Source organism: Marmota flaviventris, chromosome 6 (assembly GCF_047511675.1).
Source record: "Marmota flaviventris isolate mMarFla1 chromosome 6, mMarFla1.hap1, whole genome shotgun sequence".
NCBI lineage: Eukaryota > Metazoa > Chordata > Mammalia > Rodentia > Sciuridae > Marmota > Marmota flaviventris.
Genome location: NC_092503.1, coordinates 147,424,936 through 147,448,707, shown reverse-complemented (window position 1 = coordinate 147,448,707; position 23,772 = coordinate 147,424,936). Strand labels below are relative to the sequence as shown.

The window sequence follows — 23,772 nt, the reverse complement described above, 5'->3', positions numbered from 1 at the left end:
AGGATAGTTAGTCTTGGAGAGGAGAGGATGTTCTGTTTCTCTGATAATAGTGGAAGAGGTGAAGACTTGGGGCGGGGGGAACAGAGACCATTTGTAGTAGCATAGTGGAGAGTTGAATATCATCCTATCTAATGGCATATCGTTTTCTTTCTTTTTAAATTTTTTTTTTTTTGTATGGTTGTAGTGGAAAGAATGCCTTTATTTTGTTTATTTTTATATGGTGCTGAGGATCAAACCCAGTGCCTCATGCATGTTAGACAAGCTTTCTACCATTGAGCCCCAGCCCCCGCCCCCTACCATTTTCTTGATAAAACAGACTCATTGAATTTGAGTAGAGGACTTACAGCTTCAGGTGAACGGTGAAAATGCAGACTAGCCATTGCTAGAGATGGGGAACAAGCTGACTGAGATTTTCTGAAAATACTGTAGGTATCCCTGGGAGAGTCTGGGTGACATCATTTGATCATAATGGTTGTTTGCAAAATTGTTGGACTTTATTCAGTGCAGGTCAGCTGTCTAGTGCAGGAGTAGTGGGGAGGTAGCTTATAATGTTCATGAAACACTATAGTTTTGCTGGTTGAGTGGGATGGAAAGAGAGGCATATGGGGGAAATCAAGGTATTTGAGAGCTTTTACGTGATTCCCAGATAGCCTGTTCCAGGCTGAGGAAAAAGGGAGGGAAAAACACAAAAAAAGATTCAGGGAATTGGAGTTAATGTGATTTTTTTTTTTTTTTTTTTTTTTTTTTGTTACAAAAATTGAACTCGGGGCACTCCAACACTGAACCGCATCCCCAGCCCTGTTTTGTATTTTATTTGGAGAAAGAGTCTCACTGAGTTGCTTAGCGCCTCGCTTTTGCTGAGCCTGGGTTTGAACTCATAATCTTCCTGTCTCAGCCTCTGGAGCCTATGGGATTACAAGTGTGCACCACCATGCCCCGAATGCCTGTGATTTTGATGAGGAAGTATATAGAGTGGGGTCTTCAAAAAGAGTAGGGAACAGGAAGATAGAGGCATTTCTACTTTAATGCCATAAATGCATTGCTGGGCAAAGCACATTTTTCCACACAACTGTGTGCTAAAAATAACAGGACTTATGGGAAAATTGGGGTTGGGCAGCCACTTAAAGCCTATGGAACTTTGTGACCGTTAACCAGAGCACTACAAAAATTACAGTCCTAATAAACTACAAGCCCAGTTAAAATTTCCACTGGCATTTATGCCCAGTATCACAGGTGATTTTTTTTCAGCCTTAGACTCTGGATCTTGGGCTTCCTTCTTCAAGATGTGTGTGGTGGTAGTTTAATTGAAATGAAAATATGACTCGGGTAGCTTTTTATTTCCTCCATTTCCTTTTTTGCTAAATAGAACATCCATACGTATTAGAATGGCTAAAACTGGAAAAGCAACCTGATAGTGCCAATTGCTGGTGAGGATGCAGAGCAACAGGAATTCCCATTCCTTGCTTGTGGAAATGCATAGCATAACAGCAGTTACATTGGAAGGGTTTGGCAGTTCCTAACAAAACTAAACATACTTTTTTCCCTATTTTTTTTTATTGGTGCATCAGACTTGTACATGATAATGTATTTGTTGTTAAATTATTTGTGCATGCACACAATATAACCATATAATTGGCCAATAATAGCTAAACATACTGGTAACCATATGATCCAACATTTGCACTCCTAGGTATTTACCCAAGCCATCTGAGAATTTATGCCCACATAGAAACTTGCATGTGAATGTTTTTGGGGATGTTGTTTTGTGGTGCTGGGGATTGAACTCAGGGCTTTGAATATGCTGGGCAAGCACTTTAGCACTGGACTACATTCCCAGCTCTGTATGCGAATGTTTATAGCAACATTTTATAATCACTAAAAACTGTAAACAACCAAGTATCTTTCAGTTATTGATGAATGGGCACACAAATTGGAATATATTCATACAATGGAATATTACCAGTGATTAAAAAAAAAAGAGCTATCAAGTCATGCAAAGATGTGTCTGATCTAAAATGCATATTGTCAAATGAAAGAAGCCAATCTAAAAAGGCTAGGTACTGGGCTGGGGTTGTGGCTTAGTGGTAGAGCGCTGGCCTAGCATGTGCAGGGCCCTGGGTTCGATCCTTGGCACCACATAAAAATAAATAAATAAAGGTACTGTGTCCAATGCCAACTTTAAAAAAAAAAAGGCTAGGTACTCTAATTTGAATTATCCTGGAAAAGGCAAAACTGTAGAGAATAAAAAGATGAATGGTTGTTGGGGGAGGGGTTGGTGGAATAGACAAAACAGAGGATATTCTTAGAGCAGTGAAAGTATTCTGTATGATCCTGTAATCATGGATCCCTGACAGTATTTCAATGTCGAGCCCATAGAACTTAGGACAAAGGGTGAACCATAATATGTGCAAGTAAAATCATTTAGGACCCGGGTGTGGTGACTCACGCCTGCAGTCCCAGTGACTTGTGAGGCTGAGGCAGGAGGATTGCAATTTGAGGTCAGCCTAGGCAATTTAGCGAGACCTTGTCTCAATATAAAAATGGTAAAGCGATTGAATCCTAAATTCAATCCCAGTTTAAAAAAAAAAAAAAGTCTTTTAAGAGGGGAAAATCTCAGGATAGAAATACAAAATGTAACAAAATAATTTATTACAAATATATAAAGGAAAGGGAAGGGGGGAGGTATTGACTTTAAGTAATTTGGAAATAAATGGAGTCTAAAAGTAAAGGGAGAATGGATTACCTAATCATTGAACTTTAGTTGATAAAGTTGTATGCTATGGCAGTATGGGCTGACAGTTCTGATATTGCTTGCAATATATGTATACTGGAATGATTTAATTGAACAAATGGATGTGCAAATTATGGGAGCCAGTTTTCTCACCATTGGGGTGGGATTTACAGATAAGCAAGAGGAGGAAGTTGGAATTAACCATGAGGTAATAATGAATTAGAATTGGAAACATTAGTATGAACTCATACTTGGCTTAAGGATGTTTACATGTAGAAACATAGATTATATGTATGTGCACTGGTTCACATGTTTCCTATATGTTTCCTTGGCTTTTGTCAAGAAGAGGGCCTAGAATCGCTGACACTCCAGGAAAGGTGAGTTCAACTAGTAACTATATCTTAGGTTCTAATACTGTTTTTCAGTAGAAGAAGGCAGAACTTCTTGGAGAAATGGCCTATTCTAGGATAGCGGCAAGAAAAACAGAAGATGAGCCTCCAGCATCACTTAGTGCCAGAAAGTCATAAAAACAAAAAACATAATGGGGGTAATGTTCTAAACGATGGCAGAGCTGAACGAAAAGCTCCAGATAGTCAAAGCTGGAAATGTTTGAGCAACAAAATAAAGTAATATTGATTTATAACCTAAAGTGTAAAAATAATATACATGAAATACATGAATCCCTACTGATTAATAAAATTTCTTAGCACCTTTTATAGGTACTGCTTGAATTTTGTCCAGATGGCGCTTAACATTGTGGTTAAATTTAGCATTTCCTGAAGCACTGTAGACATATACTTCAATAGGAATCCCAGCTCTTTTTGCTTAGGGCCTTTATATATATATATAGAGCTAAGTTTTTGTTTTTAATTCATTAATATATTAGGAAAAGCTATTATGAAGCAGATGACTATTATACTAGCACTATTCCCATATTTATCAAGTGCAGGTGAGCTAATTTGTATTCAAGAAATGTCTTGTAGCAGAATAAATCATATTAGAATTTAATATTTCTGCAGTGGAATAGTTTCAGGTGATGTCAGAATCCAGAGTGTGGCTGCAGGAAGGAATAAATGAAGTTAGAGTAGAAATCAGTGGTAATAAAGAGGCCCAGTAATTAAAAAGCAGAAACAATAGTCACAAAAATAAGTATCAGTGTGTCACAGTTGTATAGGAGAGATGTATGTTGCCGTGAGGGCATGTAGGAAGTAGTTTAGACCAAGTTAGTGAGGTTAGAGAAAGACTATTTGAGGAAGGAAAGCTTAAGCTGAGATGTAAAGATGAGGAGGATCCTACCAGGCTCAGAAGGAAGGGTGGAGCTTTCCAGGCACTCTCTGCTCATGGCTAGAACTGAAAATAGGGCAGATGAGGAGGTGGTGGAAAGTGTAGAGAGAGGGTGAGCTCAGAAACGATTTTAGGAAGTAAGTCTTTTACCTAGGCCAAAGAGGAGGCTTCGGAGGAAATTTTAGTTGTTGTAAGGATTGGGGATTCGTGGAAAACTGGTTGGTTTCCAGAAAGCTACTGTATGGCTGCATGTTGGAGAGTGGAGAAATAGACTGAATAAAAATTACTAACCTTGCTAGCCTCAGGGTTTTGTTTGAAGCAGTACATTAATTTTCTTCTAGAGCCATATAGAAAACACTTAACATTGAAGAAGTTGTGGTTTAAAAGTTTAAACTTTGGTAGTGTGAAGTTGTTTTTTAACCACAGAATTTAAACTAATATACTTCCAGCTGATGAACATTATTAAAATAAGTCATACACTTCTGATATTACTAGTCTCATCTAAGAAATAGCATGAATCCTAATTTTAATTTTACATCTAAACTTACTTTTTCCTCTCTGTTTTTTGTTTTGTTTTTGGTACTGAGCATTGAGCCCAGGGGTGCTTTACCAACTGAGCTACATCCCCAGCCCATTTTTTTTTTTATTTTGAGTCAAGGCCTTGCTAAATTGCTGAGGCCTACCTTGAATTTGTAATCCTCCTGCCTCAGCCTCCTGAGTCACTGGGATTACAGGCATGTGTCATCACTCTCAGCTTCCCTCTGTCTTTTTACATTTAAATTTTACTTTACAAATGAAGCATTCTTTTTTTTATATATTTATTTTTTACTTGGGCACAACATTTTATTTATTTATTTTTTATGAGGCTAGGCGAGCACTATACTGCTGGACCACAACTCCAGCCCCAAGCATTCTTTTCAATTTTTACATTTATAGAAGTTTTCTATAATGTCTTAGTAAACCATGATAATAATAAAAAAAGGATCCTTGAAGATTTAAGGTTATGTGGTACTTCATCATTTTTGCATAATGGAAAAATATATGGGATTTTAATCCATGCATGCATTTTTAATGTGTGATTTATCAATTGGCCATGTTGTATAATCTCTATAACGTTCCTCATGTAAAAAAATGTAGGCTAAGTAATACTATTTCACAAATATTGAAGGAGAAAAATTCATACAAAATCACCTATCACTGAGAGATTGTTTGCCCTGAAATATTAATTTTCTTAGTATCAAGAATAGGAGATGGTGATAAATATGAAGTGATCCCAGAATGCTCAGTGAAAGTAAATCCTTCCTGTGGGCTCAGAGCTCACGTTAGCTCAGGCTTCTTGAATTAAAATCCCTGGACAAACCTTGGTTTGGAATTCTCACTCAGCAGTCTGACCGTGGCAGTTTTCCTCATCTTCCCTTGGTTTCCTCAGTTTGGAATGGTAGGTGGTACTTTTCCCTATGGGGTTGTTTTAATATTAAATGAGTTAGTAAATATAAGGTTCTTAGAACGGTGCCTTTCACACAGTATTAACTATGTTAACTATTTTTTTTTTTCACTAAGTATTTCTTGACATTATTGTACCTTGGAAGTTTTGGTTGCTGCCTTCAAAGTGGAAATAACAAAAATCAGCCAAAACAAATAGTAAAATCTAGTTGATTTAGGACTTTGGTTAGGTTCTGTTTATTCAGCATGAGAGCTTATTTCTGCCCATAACAAAATTTTCATGATAATTAAAGGAGTGGCTGAGTTCATTCAGTTTCCTCTGGGCTCACATGTACTAATTTGCATTGCAAGCATAAACTTAACTGTTTAATGATAGGGTATCATTAGTAATTTGGCAAAGTGTGTGGTAAGGGAAGATATGATCTCATTTGTGTGTGATGGTTATTGTGTATCTTAGTATATGCGTTTTGACCTAAATAAGGAATTAAGTTTTAAAACAATCATGGTGAAATTGAGAAAAATTCTCCTGTCCTCGAAAGTCATTTTATAGTATGAGTGAAATATTATAATAGCAAGTTCGTATTTAGGGAGGCATAATCTAACCAGAATAGTTGAATAATAAGAATATTGTTTCTTATAGAGTCCCTTTGAGGATGTGGAGACTTGTGTCACACTCTTTCAATGCTTTGTGGCATGCTACTTCAACTTCTCTCTTTATTCTTATGCTGTTTGATCCACATATTTTCTCTTGCTAACTTGATTTTGTTCACATGCTACCTTCCAAGATAATTTGTATCTTGAGTATGAGGTAGGGGATGTGGTTGTGAAAAGGGAAACCTTCTGGGATTAGAATTAAACTACTTTAAAAGCTTAAAAGCCATTATCTAAAATGTCAACAATGACAGCCTCATTTCCTTTCTTAAAGAAAAAAGTTAACAAGATGTAACAATAGGGCTGGGGTTGCAGCTCAGTGGTAGAGCACTTGCCTTGCATGCCTAAGGCACCGGGTTCAATCCTCAGCACCACATAAAAATAAATAAATAAAATAAAAATATTGTGTCCATCTATAACCATATATATATATATATATGCATATTATATATATATATATACACACATACATATACTCACACATATAAAGATGTAACAATACATTTTTCAATAGGTTTTTCCTGATCAATTTTTATGACTCAGCTTTTGGACAGAATTAATAATAAGAATATATAAAAAAAAATCATTAATTCTTAGCAGTAAGAATTCTGTTTTCATTACTCTAATTGTATAAAATTTCACTTGAAACTGTATTGTGATATAGATGCTTCTGGTTTAAAAAGGTAGGTCATTTTGTCAAAGAGTGTAGAAGAATTTCATTTTTTTTTTTTTTTTTTTTAATGTAGTCTATCCTTTGGGAAGTTGGGGTGGGAAGATTGATAGTTCCAGGCCAACCTTAGCAATTTAGTAAGACCCTGTCTCAGAATAAAAATTAAAAAGGGCAGAGGATGTAGCTCAGTGGTAAGGCACCCTTGGATTCAGTCTTCCGTACTGGCGGAAAGAAGTACATATGTAGTCTATGCTAAAATACTTAATTTAATTTTCATGAAATACTATTAGGTCCAATGTGTTCAGAGTCTGAAATCTCAAAAAACTTGTAATAGCATGAAGAGTTCTTCGGCAAACTTGGGCTGTTTTGCATATTGGATTAATTGTGCTGGTAAATATTAAGTCTTTGATTATTTGAACTGATGGGAGCAGAAATTAAATATCATTTCAGAAACCTTATTTGTTCCTGAATTGTTAAGATTATCATTTGAATATCTTTTTTGATTTTTTTTTTTTCTTTCTGTTTCACATGCAGGTCATGGTAAAACCCCAAAAGATGCAGCATCAGTTAGAGCCACGCATCCAATACCAGCAGCCTGTGGAATTTATTATTTTGAAGTAAAAATTGTCAGTAAGGGAAGAGATGGGTAAGTAAATTTTAGTGGGAAAAATAATTTGCTATTCTTTCTTTCTTTTAAATAAATAATCAAATCAGATAAGGGTGAAGTGGTATCTCTTTTTTGACAGACTTTTATTTTATTTATCTATATATGGTGCTGAGAGTCGAACCCAGTGCCTCACACATGCCGGGCAAGTGCACTTCCCCTGAGCCCCAGCCCCTAATTTGCTATTCTTGGGTAATTATTTTTGTTTTGATCTATAGTGTTTATGATGTAATTGGAAGGAAAGTTGTAATCTTGGGAAATTTCGGTACTTGGACAAGTGGAATCTGAATATTTCAGTGTAGCAGATTTGATCTATTTCTGCTTAAATACTAGTTGAAACCAAAGCTTGAGTTTGTGGTTTTAAACGAGTTTTTCTGGTAGGTTTGTTATTAAAATGGAGAAGATGGGTTTAAACAATAGAGGGACAATAACTCTATTCTTTTTTTTTTTAATATTCTTTTAGTTGTAGATGTACTCGATACCTTTATTTTATTTATTTATTTTTATGTGGTGCTGAGGATCGAACCTCACACATGCTAGGCAGGCGCTCTACCACTGAGCCATGATTCATCTTTATCACTTTTCTTACACTGCCTGTTTTCTGAATTCTGCTGAGAAGTTACATCTTCTAAAAGTGAGTTATAAAAGCCAGTAGGTGATTTGTAGGTATTTTACAGGGCAGGGGGCTTAGAATTTTATGTTTTGCTTGGGAAATGTGTTTTGCATGCTCTGGATTGAAAGATTATCCCCAGGGTTAGTATGTGGTTTAGAAGCTTATAAAGTCAGGACTGGGAGTGGGTGCTTACTGGTAGAGCACAGGCAAGAGGCTCTGGGTTTGATCCCTAGCACTGAAAAGGAAAGCTTCCCAATGAGAACTTCTTGGTAGATCCTTGAATCAACTTTTATCATTCATTGCTTTTTGACTTGAAATAGGTGTTTGATGTGTGTGTGCCAATGAGAAATTTACTTAGGGGGACTATTAAAAATATTTTGGGCCTTACTTTAAAAATTCCTAAGTTGGATTTTTTGGAAGTAGAGTTTTAGGCAAGATGAGCATTTTGAGAACACTCCATGAGGAATTTTAGTGCATATCCTTGACTAAGAACTAATTATCTACATTGGGCATGGTGGTGCATGCCTATTATCCTGGAGGTGCATTCCTGTTATTCTGGAGGCCAAGGCGGGAGGGCCCCAAGTTCAAGACCTCAGCAACTTAAGCAAGACCATCTCAAAATAAAACACACACACACACACACACACACAAAACTGGGGTATGTAGCTCAGTGGGTTCAATCTGTAGTACCACCAAAAAAAAAAAAAAGTCATCTGATCATTTGGAGCTATTGGACCCATCCTCCATCCTGTACTAACTTCGTTGTGGTATAGAGTCATTTTTCAGCAACCAAGATAAAGCTTTTGGGTTTTGTGGGTAAGTTGACGTGTATTTGAAGCCAGTCATTAACTAATCTCTCTTAGTAATACTGCTGTGTCTGACAAATTAGGGTGTATCCAATATATGGTTCTTACTTTATTTGCTCAATATTCTCAGTGTCAACAGTATGAAAGGTAAAAGTGAAACCTTGGAATACAATGGTAGCTTTTTATTTATCTGCCTAAATTTTTCCAGAATGTTCAAATCAAAGCTAAAATCGGAGATGCTAAGGAAAATGGTTGAGAGAGGTCCCAGATTAAAATAGGTCCATGTTTGTAACCATTTCTAGCTTTACAGCTGTATCCTGAGTAAGCCAGTTCTTTCTGTACTTCAAATTGTATCAGCTCTGTAATGCTGGAGTTGCTCAGGATGATTCCTAGGTTTCTCTTTACTTTCACTGTACTTAACACTGTCTTTGCATGATCTCGACCTTGTATTGTCGGCTGCAAATACCCTCATGAGTCTCAAATCTAATGCTACATCTCAGATTATTTTCTTGAGCTCCAGACAAGTACATCTACCCAGATGTTTCCATTTGAATGTCCCATAGGTACTTAAATTTAGCTTGTTAAAATCTTTTTCTTAAATCAAGTTAGTGGTTTCACTGTTGCTAAAAACTTGAGAATTTCTACCTTTACTATTTCTGATCATTTTTCACTGCCTGTCCTGTAGTCAGGTCTTGGTAATTTATCTTCTGAATAACTGAGGTGATTGGTTATTGGCTGTCCCAGTTGCTTCCTGTTTATAACTGTTGTCAGTGTTCTAATACAGAAATAAGCAAGGCATGGTGTTGCATACCTGTAATCCCAGAGGCTCAGGAGGCAGGAGGATCACAAGTTCAAGGCCGTCTTCATCAATTTAGCAAGGTCCTATCCAACTGAGATCCTGTCTCAAAAACAAAAATGGCTGGGGATGTTAATGAGTTATAAAGCACTCTTGGGTTCAATCCCCACTACCAACAAAAAACAGAAAAACAAATTGACTGGGGATTGAACCCGGGGCTTTTTGAATTTGAGGCAAGTACTTTGACGCTGAGCTACATCTCAGCCCTCTCTGTCTCTTTTTTGAGATTATTTGTAATATCTGTGATTTTAATGCTAAAATCTGAAATTTCTTAGTGTTTTTTTTTTAAAGATGTGAATAGCTACCGCATAATTTTTCAGTCTTATCTTTTTTGTAACTAACCAGCATCCCGCAACCTCCCTTTTTCTTTATTTTAAAAATTAGATGTATTTTAGTTTTGGTGTGCCTTTTTTTTTCAAACAAATATGTACTGTCCTGTAACCACCACCACAGTTAATATGTAGAGCAGTTCCATCACCCTTTGTACAGAGTGATTGGTGTTCTGTTTCTATACTTTAGCCATTTCTAGAATGGCATATAAATGGTGTCATACAGTATTTAGCCTTTTAATTCAGGCAGTTGTCCCTTAGAACAGTCTTTATTACTGATTGTGTGGATGAGTGAGTCAGTTTGCTTATATAATCCCTAATTGAAGAACAGTTTTTGGCAATTATAAATATAGCCACTGTCAATGTGTATGTAGGGGTTTTTGTAGAAACATACATTTTCACTTCACTTGGGTGAAATGAAGCTAGGAATGAGATTGCTACATCATAGTTAATTGTATTTTTAACTTTATAAGAAACTGAAATAGTTTTGTAATGGGGCTTTACTAGATTGCATTTCCATGAGAAATGTTTGACAGTTCCTGTTGCTTTGCCTTCTTAACAGCACTTAGTATTGTCAGGTTTTTGTTGTTGTTGTTGTTCTGTTTTTATTTTTAAGCTGTCATATAAATACCTAGTGATTTCTTTTTGTGGTTACTATGGTTTTAATTTAGTTCCCTAATGATTAATAAGGTTGAAGAATCCCTAATTCTCACTTGCCCTTCACCTATAAGGTACTGCTTACATTCTTTGATTGCATACGGTGGCTCATATTTCTAGTTCTGTGTGAGTGCGCTTTCTTTCCTCCTTGTGTTCACCTTGTCTTGCCCTTGTTCCGTTGGCCAGGTTAGTCACAAAGTTTTACACTAGTTTCCAAGCTCTAGTGTAGCAGTACCTTTTTGTGGCACTTTGCCTTTCCCAAAATAATAGTTTCTTTTCTATGCCTCCTGTACAGTTTGGGCAGACTGATCATAATATTTATACTGTTTTAATTGTCTGATGATACATCAAGGGTAGGGACTATTTTACATGTCTGTAACTTCACTTATTATAGCTAGCATTCAGTTGAATTAAAAAATTTATAAGGAGGATTACCTATTGTATTCCTCAGAAAACTTATTTCTTTGGTCAGATTCCACTTATCTGTCTTGTTAATTTGTTGACTATAGTTCTAGGCCAGACCAATTGGGTTTGAAAGGGAAGAACAATTATTATTATTATTATTATTATTTTTTTAAAGCAACTCTCATTACTAATTTTGGCCAATTAGTGTCTTTCTGTCAAAGTACTTACCCTGCCCCTTTGGTATTGGGGATTGAATCCAGAGGCATTTTACCACTGAACTTCATCCCTAGCTCCAAGAAGAGTCTTTCTGGAGACATATTGAACTATATCAAACGATTTAAATATTGCTTCCTAAAATCCCAATATCTTTATAAAGAATGTACCAGAAAGAACAGCCATTAATCACTTTTTGTTTACAATGATGTATGTTCATCTGAAAGTTTTTTTTTTTACTTAATTTAAAATTGAATTTTTTAAAAAACATTGTATTTATCCAAGATTAGCACAGGTATATAAATATTTGAATCCAATATCTCAGTTTTTTAGAAAATTGTTATTGACAACAGGTTTTCCCATGAAATAGCAGGCGTTGAGTATGAACTGCCTCTTTCAGCACAGTGAAAGAAAACAGAAGGGGCTGATATTACTGTATTATGTGCTTGAAAAGACTTGATTTATTCTGCCATATGCATTATTTCTAGTTCTGCTGTGGAAAATTAGGAACATGACTGTGATGACTGTTACTTGTATTTATTTGTTTCCTAGAAAATAAAGCTTACAGGAAGTTTGTTTTATTGGGTGAAAGAATACACTGAATATAATTTGTGTTTATTCAACAAAATAAGCTTAATTTAATAGGGTAGAATAGCCTGTCAAAATTTTGTAACTAATTTAAAAGTAAGTTTCTAATGCATTTCACAACAAAAAATTAAATTGACTTCATGACTTTTTTTAGGAGATATGCTTAAAGGGTATACATCTACTTTGTGTTCTTACTGGTGATCAGTGTTCTTACTAGTGATTGCTGGTAAAATGAATTTCCAAAAAAGTTTGTGTCAACTTTCATTAAACTTTTAAAATTATACACACTAATAGAGGCAGTGGAGATGCTTTCAATTCTACATGTAATTTATTAAAAATTTTTATTTGAAAATTTTTACAACTATTTATTCTGAGTGATATTTTTAGTTCTTTAAACAATACTGATGTCATTCTTTGACAGTGATTCAGGAAGAGCTGGTGTGTAATTCTCTGTGTTCTGTTCTTAAATTCTTCTGCTGATAATGATATGCTCCTTTTCATAATGTTCCTTCTATGTTTGCTGACTTTCTAGATTATTTTTTGGGAGGAGTAGAAAAGAAGTAAAGACATTTCTTCCTAGCTAGCTTTAAAAAGCTCTAAAAAACTTTTATTGTTAGCAGTAAGCAGCAAATGGAAGCTCACAGATGATCTTTATTCTAAGTAAGCAGTATATTTGTTAATTTAACAAATATTTGTTAAACATATTGCATTGTCAGCAGCTAAGTAAGTATAAGAAAGATTTCATTCATGTCTGTTTTATGACAGTAAAATGTCAGAGGATCTGACATTTAGTAGAAACTCAGCGAATGCGTTGACTAATATCAAACACAGCACTTACTTGTAAGGTACCGTGGTGCTGGGCAGGGAGCAGACAGCCTCATAACTTTAGATTAAGACATCACATGCTGAATGCTATAAGATTGAGCTCATGAACGAGAGAACCGAGAAGAGTTCTGGCTCAAGGTAGCAGATTTGTGAAGGAAGTAGTATTGGGTAGACCTTATAGAATAAGAATTTAAGAGACTCCATTGTGGAAAAATAGTGATGAAATAGTGGCTGGAATAGTCTCAGGTGAAGAGTGGGTGGCACTGTATGGCCTTGGGAGAGGTATGTAGTTCAGTGTTACTGAGGGGGATTATAATGGGTTACAGAAGTAAAAATTGAATTGCAATTAGATATTAGAGAGCATTGATTGTAGTTCTAGGGGGGAACACTCAGAGTAGGAGGGAGGCTTCCATTTTGAGGGAAGAAGTGAGGATGTGTGAGTTAGATAGTACTGAGTGGGAATTAGGGAAAGGATATGGAATGCCCTGGCAGCCTGTAGGGTGGCTAAAGGTTGGAGTTAGGTAGGAAACTGTTGTTTAGGGATGGATTATGATAGAGATTTAAAACAAAATAGGGCTGGGGACCTAACTCAGTGGTAGAACACTTGGCCTACCAGCATTCCTGAAGCCCTGGGTTTGATCCCCAGTACAATGCACAAAGAGAGAGAGAGAGGAGGGGAAAAAAGGGGAAGTTTCATTTGTTGATGTGCCAGATACTGTGGTAAGAATTTAGGATGATAGAAACATAAAGTCCCTATCTTCAGAAGTTTGCAGATAAGAAGGGAAGTGAAAATGTAAGTAAATAATGAAATCCAGTTTCAGATATGTAGTAATAGACATATGAACAAACTAGGGAAGAATTAAGGGCGAAGCACCAAGTAACTCTCAGAAGATGGAATGGTGTTGAGGGAAGGCTTTCACTGAGAGCTATGTGAAGTGACACCAGAGGACTAGTTAAACCCAGGCCTCTGGTTTCCCTGTTCTTTGTCACCGTTTTTTCCTCCTTAGGCTTATTTGTTTCTTGGGTATCCTGCCTGAGATAGTATGCGCTTTTAACATAAATACCTGTTTTGGAACCTACATAGCTACTATTGTTGAAATATAATGCAGATTTCAGACTTGGCACTACCACTCATTAGTTCCGCGATTTTGTGCTTTTCAGCAAACTTTCAGTTTCATATGTTAAAAAAAAAGGAAATACTAGTACCAACCTCGTGGAACTAAATTAAATAAATCATTAATAATTAAATATTTTATTAGAGTCCCTGGTGCAGATCAGACTCAGGCTATCATTGCTGCCGTTGCTGCAAGCACAGCACAGAGCCTGTGGAGAGCCAGACAATAGTCTAGAGAGGTCCATGAGGGATATTTCATGCTAATGAGCATTACTTTTTATCCTTCAGCTGCTGGTTCTAAGCCAGGGAATAATATAGTTGGATTTGCATTTTCTGAGGATAATATGGAAATAAATGGAGAATTAGGCCAAGAAGACCAGATAGTTTAGTGTAATCATAAATTGTAGTTTAATCTGTGTAGTGGGTTAGTGAGGCTGTTAACTGCAGTCACACACATCATTTAATGACCGGAATATGTTCTTAGAAGTGTGTTGTTAGGTAACTTGGTCATTGTATGAACATCACAGAGTACTTGGACAAACCAAGTTGGCTGTGGCCTCATTCAGTGACATGTATTTGTGGTGTTTGTTGTTGATCAACACATTGTTATAAGGTGCTTTACTGTATTTAGGATTTTAAACCCTGCAAAGCTTGATTAGGAAGTGGGAGTGGCAGAAGTGGCTGATAATAGAGGATGACATCCAGGTTTCTGGCTTAGATGATTTATGGTGATGTGATATGAATAAACAAAATAGAAAATGCTGGAGGGAAGTGGATCTTTTAAAGTTGATGATGAGAACAATGTCTGAAGTGCTGTGGAATATCCAGATGGTTGATAACGAGGCTATGACTTAGAGAGAGAGAGAGAGAGAGAAAGCTCCAGGAGTGGGATTAGGAGAGACCAGAGCTGAAGGTAGATTGGAGCGATGAGAATTTACATTGATAGGAACACCTGAGAATGTACCATTAAAAAAAGAATAGGCCTAGATGGACATCTGAAGCACCACCTTTAAAGGTTATCCAGGAGGGAATCTAGCTAAGGATCTGAAGAGGAGTGGGTGGAGAGTTAGAAGGCAGGTCCTAGTGAGTACAGTGTACCCAAAGCTAAGGAGGTCAGTTTAGAATGACTGCCAGGTGTCTGCTTGTTTGTAGTTTAGGAAGTTGTTAGTTCTTGTGAGGGCAGTTTCCTTAAACCTAGGACGCAAGCAGGTGCAAGTTAGGTTCAAGTTAGGGGTAAGGGATGGAGATAATCTGCCAGTGGACTGAGTAGCTGTGTTGCTATTGAGGGAAATAATTACAATTCATTTGCCAATTTGAAGATTTGAAAATTACAGGAAAAAATGTGTAGAAGAAAACTGTCTATAATTTGGTATAATTAATCACTAACATATCTACTTGTTTTCTTCCAGTTTTTATATATGCACTTATATTTTAAGTGGTTATATTCTTATAGGTTTTTGCACCTTGTGTTTAGTATTGTTTTATTTATATGTACTTATTACTGTATATTTCTTGCATAGTTAAAGCGTTTTCCTATGAGATTAAAAGCTCTGAGTATCTCTTGTGTTTTGGCTATGGCACATCCATTGCTATTGTTCTATTGTTGATTATTTAGGTTGTTTCTAACTCTTTCACTATTCTCAATAATTCTTATTCAGGGGCTAGGGTTATGGCTCAGTGCCAGAACATATCCATAGCATATGTGAGGAACTGGGTTCAATCCTTAGCACCATAGTAAAAACAAACCAACAAATAAATAAGTAAATAAAATAAAGGCATGCTGTCCATCTACAACTACAAAAATTTTTAAAAAATAATTCTTATTCATGAAATCAGTTTCTTTTTTCATAATAAAGAATCCTCAAAGTTGAATTTTTTGGTTCAAGAGAAAGAGTATGCATGTTTTTAAGGTTCATGATAAACGTGGCCAAATTACTCTTGAGGAAAATTATTTCAATTTACATTTAGGAGGGATAGGCCTTGTCATATTTACAAGCTGAGGAGATGAAATCAGTAGTGAGTTCAAGGGAAGACAGGAACCAAGTGAGCCTAGTTCCTTTGCTGAGGGGGTGGGGCATGAGGATTAAAGAGTAAATTGGGAATTTGGAATTCATTATGAAGTTGTTTGGAGCCTAAGTATCATCACTTTTGGAAGCTTGTCTTGACACCTTTTACCTTCAAACCTAGGTAGGTTCTTAAGTTATTGCTACTTTCATAAATGTGTTGTGTTTCTCTTTGTACCGCTTAATCATATTCATAATTATTTGTTTTAAGATCTGTTTTCCCTGTCAGCTCTAGGAGAGCACAGACTTGTCTTTTTTACATTTTTATTTATGTTGTCCCACACATAGTTACTTAGTAAATGTTCATGGACCAAAGAAGTAAAAATATTGAGGAATCAGGAGACTTAAGGCCAAGAATTTGTTGTGGCAGTAGTTTTAAATACGTAATGTTGTTTCTGTCCAGCCTCCTCAGCTGGTTAGAGAGAAAAGTTGAATGGAATGATTGATGCTGAATGGGAAATTATGGATTAGGTAAATGGAGAAGCAGTAAGAGTAGTTGAGGTTACTGTAAAGAGTATCTAAATGGACTGTCCCAGTGCAGGCTGGGTAAGGAGGGAAACTGGCCCAGCCGAGAGCTGATAGATAAAATGGAGAGACTCACATGTCGCTGTGTTCAGTAAGGCTCATTGAGACGCAGAGGGATTTGTCAGGGGGAGTTGCTGAAAATGCCAGGCGTAGGACATAGCAGTTAGAAATGATTTAAGAGAAGCAGAGCTTTAATGAGGGAGCATCTTTTATCCATTTCGCTCACTAGCGTGTGTAGAATGATGCTGGACACAAAATAGGTGCTGGATGATAAATAAGTTAACTGAGTAGAGGTGGGGAGGAATAAGGCCTGGATTATTTTAAGGTTTTTTTTTGGGGGGGTGGGCGTTAAAAGGTAATGCATTCTTAACGGAAAGGGGGAAATCAAATTCTTTGAGAGAGAAAACCATAAAATGTTTTTTTTTTTAATATTTATTTTTTGGTTGGACACAATATCTTTATTTATTTATGTGGTGCTGAGGATCGAACCCAGGGCCTCGCATGTGCTAGGCGAGCGCTGAGCCACAACCCCAGCCCCATAAAATGTTTCTTAAAGCATCTACAATCCTACCCATCAGACTAACTGTAGTTTACATTTTTGGGGTATGTTCTTTCAGCTTGTTTTTCTCTGTTCAGACTAATTTTAACATTAGTCCAAGAAAGATTGGTTTAATATATATTTGAATCATGTAAGAGAGATTTTAAGACTGTTACTTCATGTTACCATCTCTTATACCTTCATGTTAGTATGATTTTAATTACATGCTCAGAGATAATCCACTTTTAATAATGTCTTGAAGACATCCATAATCTTTCAGTGTAACTTTAAGGTTGTGTAACTTTGTCATAATGAATATGTTACTTGAGTGTTGTCATATGAACATGTTATTAAATTGCATTTAGTTTTAAGAAGTACAAAAACAGTTTGTAACTAGTCTGTTTATATTGATCTCAGATACACTATTTGCTTGTTGTTGAACTCACTTAGGTGAAAGTAAATGTTCCATAATAAGGGGGAATGGTCTATTGGTACTAGATGTTTTGACTTTTCATGGATGATTTGGAAGTCTGGGTAGGTTTTTCTAGAGGGGTGGTTGAAATGTTTTAAGTGATTGCAAAATAGTAATTGTGGCTGGTGGAAGAACTGACTGTTACCAGTTGAGCTTCATCCCAGTGGTTGGTTGGTCCCTCCCTCCCTTCCCCCCTCGCTTCCCCCCCTCCCTCCCTCCCTCCCTTCCCCCCTCCCTCCCTCCCTCCCTTCCCCCCTCCCTCCCTCCCTCCCTTCCCCCCTCCCTCCCTCCCTCCCTTCCCCCCTCCCTCCCTCCCTCCCTTCCTCCCTCCCTCCCTCCCTCCCTTCCTCCCTCCCTTCCCCCCTCCCTTCCTCCCTCCCTTCCCCCCTCCCTTCCCTCCTTCCCTCCCTCCCTCCCTCCCTTCCCCCCTCCCTCCCTCCCTCCCTTCCCCCCTCCCTCCCTCCCTTCCCCCCTCCCTTCCTCCCTCCCTTCCCCCCTCCCTTCCTCCCTCCCTTCCCCCCTCCCTTCCCTCCCTCCCTTCCCTCCCCCCCTCCCTTCCCCCCTCCCTTCCCTCCCTCCCCTCCCTCCCTCCCTCCCCTCCCTCCCTTCCCTCCCTCCCTTCCTCCCTCCCTCCCTTCCTCCCTCTGGGATTTGGGTAGTACAGAATCTAAGCAATTTTTCTCCTGGACATTTTCAGACACTCAAAGAGTTAATACAGTGAGTACCTATGCTACCTGCCTCCTGGATTTTAGATTTTTGCCTTTTTTTTTTTTTTTTTTTTTAATGGGTACTGGGTGCTTTGCCACCTCCCTGGCCCTTTTTGTTTTTTTTTTATGTGGTGCTGAGAATTGAACCCAGTGCCTTGCTCATGCAAGGCAAGTGATCTACCACTGAGCCACAACCCCAGCCCCTTATCCCTGGCCCTTTTTAATATTTTGAGAACAGGGTGTCACTATGTTGCTGAGGGCCTTGCTAATAAGTTGCTGAGGCTGGCCTTGAACTTGGAATCCTCCTGCTTTCGGCTCCCAGATTGCTGGGATTACCAATGTAGGCCACCATGCCTGGCAGGATTTTGCTTTGTCTTATCATAAATCTATTTATTTATCAACTCCTTGTTTTTTAAATGAATTTCGAAGTAAAGTGCAGTTTTCCAAGTCAGTTACTTAAGTTCTCTGATATTTACATTTATATCTTCTTTTTATTATTCTGAAAACTTCATTTATAATGATATTAACAAATACTATTTTATCCTACAATATATCTGCACATTTCTAAAAGTATTAGTATTAATATTGATTGGCTTTGTTTTTGTCTTCTTTTGATTCTTAGACTATATCTTATTAGGGATAAATAGTAAAAATACTGGGTTTTTTTGTACTAAGGATTGAATCCAGGCCGCTTAATCACTGATCCACATCTTCAGCCCCCCCCCCCCCTTTTAAACAATTTTTTGTAGTTGTAGATGGACAGAATACCTTTATTTTATTTGTGTATGGTGCTAAGGATTGAACCCACAATAGGCAAGTGCTCTGCCACTGTGCTACAGCTCCAGCCCCCTCAGCCTTTTTTATTTTTACTTTTTATTTTATTTAGAGACAGGGGCTCACTAAGTTGCTTAGGGCCTTGCTAAGTTGGTGAGGCTGGCCATTCTCCTGCCTCAGCCTTTCCAGCTGCTGGGATAACAGGCGTATGCCACTGTGCCTGGTGAAAATAGTATGTTTTTAAAGCCCTTTGATAAATGCTATTTTTTTTCCTCTGTTTCTGCCACTAACTTTAAAAAAAATTTTTTCATAACCTTTATTTTATTTTTTATTTTTATTTATTCTTTTTTAGAGAGAATTTTTTTAATATTTATTTTTTTAGTTTTTGGTGGACACAACATCTTTATTTTATTTTTATGTGGTGCTAAGGGTCAAACCCAGTGCTCACATGCTAGGCAAGTGCTTTGCCACTGAACTACAGCCCCAGCCATCTACCACTAACCTTTTATGTATTTGTTAGTTACATATGTTCAAATTTATCTTTCATTTTTAGGGATTGCTCTTCTTTGGGGTTTTATTTAATTACATAAAGAATTTAAATTGTTTCAAAATTCAAACTGTGTAAGAAGGCACTTCACAGAACATTCAGTTTTCTTTTTGTCTTCTTCAGGTACCCTTGTTTTGGGTGGCGGCAGGGTACCAGTGATTGAACTCAGGGACACTTGACCACTGACACATCCCCTATTTATTTAGAGACAGGGTCTCACTGAGTTGCTTAGCATCTCGCTTTTGCTGAGGCTGGCTTTGAACTGCCTCAGCCTCCCAAGCCACTGGGATTTGTATGCGCACCACTGTGCCTGACTCAGGTATCCGTTTTTATTCTTGGTTTGGTCTTCCATTATGTTTTGAAAATGTAAGCAATTGTACCTTAGAAACCCCTGAACAGATCACAAGTAACTGTTGACAATAGTTGCTTCTAGGTAGGGGGACATAGATAGGGGTATGAGTAAAAGGAAACTTTAAAACATTTTGTGAGCTAGGCATGTTGGTTTATGCCTGTAATCCTAGTAGTTTGGGAGACTGAGGCAGGAGGATCAAAAGTTCAAGGACAGCCTTAGCAATTTAGGAAGGCCCTAAGCAACTGAGTGAGATCATGTCTTAAAATAAAAAATGAAAAGTGCTGGGGATGTGGTTCAGTGGTTGAATTCAATCTTTGATTCAATCCTGGGTATGTATGCATGCACGTATGAATAAATAAATAAACAAATTTTGTTGCTTTTTTCTTTTATGATGAAATGGATTTTTTTTGAGGGTTAGCATATTTTTAGAGAGTTGCCTTTTTAGTAATACCTATTGTCCCCTTTTTAAGATACTCTTTTTGTGAACAGTAATAAAATTAATTAGTAACCTCTTGTATTCTCTTCCCCTCATTGCTATTTTTTTTATATTTAGAAATATTGATTTACATGCTGTAAGACTGACTTTCTTATATAGTTCTGTGAGTTTTTCCAAATATATAAGGTAACATAACCACCAGCAGAATCAGGATAGAGAAGAGTGTCCTCAGCTCTTCCTGTTCCAGCTTGACATGCCTTTAATCAAGCTCTCCTTCCTCCCCAGCTCTGGCAATCACTGATCCCTTTTCTCTCCCTATTGTTTGGTTGTTTGAAACCAGAATGTTGTGAAGCTGTAGCCTTCTGAATTCCAGCTTTTGCTCCCCCCGCTCTTGGCATGATGCATTCTACATTCACCCGGTAGTGGAGGTATTGGTAGGTTATTTCTCTCTCTTGCGCCATTTTGTTGTTTTTTATTTCTTTAATAAGAGCCCATAATATTTGTATATACTATTCTTTATCTTTTTTTAATATTTATTTTTTAAAAGTAGTTGGTCACAATACTTTTGTTTGTTTATTTTTATGTGGTGCTGAGGATCGAACCCAGGGCCTCACACATGCTAGATGAGCGTTCTACCCCTGAGCCACAACCCCAGCCCTTCTTTATCTTTTAATCCTCATCATTTCATGTTTGTTCTAAGTTAAATATGTTCGTTAGTCATCATCAGACCTCTTTTGGGGTCTTTTTGTCTGAAGTTCATACTTTACTAGAGAGCTCAGGAGGAACTCATAGGAACAACTTTCCTTTAAGTTTTTTCTGGTTCAAACTATTTGTCTGTGACTCAGTATATTTGAAGATTTGATTGGATGCAAATTCCTTGACACGACATTTTCTTATGTGATCCACAGACTTGGCTAAACTATTACTGCCAAAGTCTTATGCTGCTTTCCCACCTTACATGAAAGTTGTATTGTTCCGGTCAGTGCCACAGTGATTTTTATCTTTCTTTAAATAAGCAGTATTCGAATACACCTTGGCATTGACTTTCAGGTAGGGCCTTAAATACCCACAATATGTGATAGTTTTTGACATTTGCACTGTTTGATTGCATTGATTTGTTTTGGGGGGACTTCAGTTATGAACGTGTGTTGGGTCTTCATTAACTACTATGTAATTTATTCAGAAAAGCCTTTTCTTCCTTTAGTATTTGCTTATTTAAAAAAAAATTTCTCCGTTCTTTCCCCACTTTTCCTGTGGGATCTGTTCACCTTTTTATTCCCTTTGACCTGTTTCATTTCAGAAATTTTTCCCCTAATTCCTGTAAGATAACAAATAAAAATACTATTTTCTCACTAATTTACATTAAAAAAATCAGAGACTTTCTATGAAAAAGTCCATTGAAAAATTAAACAATAAAAACAAAAAACATTCAATCTATCCTTCTTCCCTTGGTCTGATAAGTAGTACCTATAACATTTGTAAAATTGAAACGTGAAGCTCTCTTCATGAACTTATTTACATGATTTGGAATTTCTACATTCATTTAATTATGAATTTTGTAGGGAAATAATGAAAGATTTTAAGTATGGAATATGTCAGTAATTTTTATTATCCAAAATGTCATTTTATTAGAATTAAAAGTTTCTAATAATCATAGATATTATTACTTAAAGTATTACGTAATTAAGTAATTTAGTATCTATAGGGTTAAAAAGTAAAATGTAAGTTATTTTCCTTACCTTAAAATTAAACATTATTACAGACTATTTTAATAAGGCAGAAAATCAAGTTTTTTTTTTTTTTAAGAAAGAGTGAGAGAGAGAGAGAGAGAATTTTTTTTGATATTTATTTTTTAGTTTTCGGCGGACACAACATCTTTGTATGTGGTGCTGAGGATCGAACCCGGGCCGCACGCATGCCAGGCGAGCGTGCTACTGCTTGAGCCACATCCCCAGCCCCAGAAAATCAAGTTTTGTTTGTTTTTTGTTATCAACTACAAATGAGATTTATTTTTTTCTATACTGGGAATTGAACCAGGGGTGCTTTACCACTGAACTACATCTCCAGCCCTTTTTAAAATCTTGTTTATTTGCTGAGGCTGGCTTCAAACTTGTGATCCTCCTCAGCCTTCTGAGTCACTGGGAACACACGTGTTTGCCACCATGTCTGGCCAAATAAGATTTTTTTTTTCAATTTTTAAAAATTTGTTCTTTTTAGTTACATGTGACAGTAGAATGTTTTTTGACCTATACCCAGAGTATAACTTATTCTAATTAAGATCCCATTCTTGTGATTGTACATGATGTAGAGTTACACTGGTCATGTATTCACATGTGCACGTAGGAAAGTTCCGTCAGATTCATTCTACTATTTTTCCTACTCCCATCTCCCCTCCCTTCCTTTCATTACCCTTCATCTAATTCACTGAGCTTCTTCTACCAAATGAAAAATTTTTTTTGGCAAAGAATTGTTAGAGGTATTCTCAAACTAATATTCTGCCTTTTTCCTTAGAATTTTATTGTCTTACTGATAATTAAAAGGGAGGATAAATTTATAGATACTTAACACAGACTCATACAGCCCTTATTTTTTTGCTATAAGAGAAAGTCTGGGTGATTTATAAAGAACAGAGGTTCATTTGGCTCTCAGAATTGGGGCCCTATCAACTGGGCCTCTGATGAGGGTTCTCCAGGCTGCATCACATGGCCTATGACATTGTGCTGGGAAGGGGGCTGGAGGGAGAGAGGGCAGATAAACCAGGAGCCAGAGAAACCAGGGTGGGGCTCGGCTTCATGATTTATGACAAGCAACTGGTGAGAACTAACTCACGGCCTCACAAGAAATATTTTAATATCTTCCAAGAGTTACATCCTTAGTGACCTAACCGACTCACTAGGCCCCATCTCTTAGAGCTTGTGTCACCTGTCATCATCACACTGGGGAGCAACTTCTAACCTATGAACACTTGGGGGACAGACCACTTCCATAGCAGAGCAAAGGCCATCTCAGTAAATGTAGCCAGCACTTGATTTAAGTGTTGTGTACGTGTGAGAGGTGAGGGCCGAATGGTACCATGGCAAGGCTAGTGTCCAGTAGGTGATGATGGCTTCAGGGACAAGGAGAAGGAATGGGTAGGAAAGAAGCCGTGTGTAAGTAGCTGCTTTATTGTCAACGTAGAATTGGAGCAAAGTTTTTCTTTTTATCACAGATGAGAAAGGAAAATGTTCAAGGTTTAGGATATATTAAGTGAAAATTGATCTGCCATTTTCTTTTTTTTTTAGAGAGAGAGAGAGAATTTTTTTAATATTTATTTTTAAGTTTTCGGTGGACACAACATAAAGATGTTTATTGTTATTTGGTGCTGAGGAATGAACCTAGCACCCCGTGCATGCCAGGAGAGCGCGCTACCGCTTGAGCCACATCCCCAGCCCTTGATCTGCCCGTTTTAAGGAGAATTTTTCTTTCTTTCCCTTTTTGGCGGGGTTAGGGTCTACTAGGGATTGAACCCA

The 23,772-nt window shown here is 37.2% G+C and overlaps 1 protein-coding gene across 1 annotated transcript in view; it reads left to right on the top strand.

Annotated features, from left to right (window-relative positions):
- The window catches only part of Ranbp9 (RAN binding protein 9), a 91,122-nt gene that overhangs the window by 7,554 nt on the left and 59,796 nt on the right, over positions 1–23,772 (top strand). Inside the window, exon 2 of the mRNA XM_027948092.3 lies at positions 7,314–7,425. Within this exon, the coding sequence (XP_027803893.2) occupies positions 7,314–7,425 (112 nt within the window). The remainder of the gene's footprint in view (positions 1–7,313; positions 7,426–23,772) is intronic.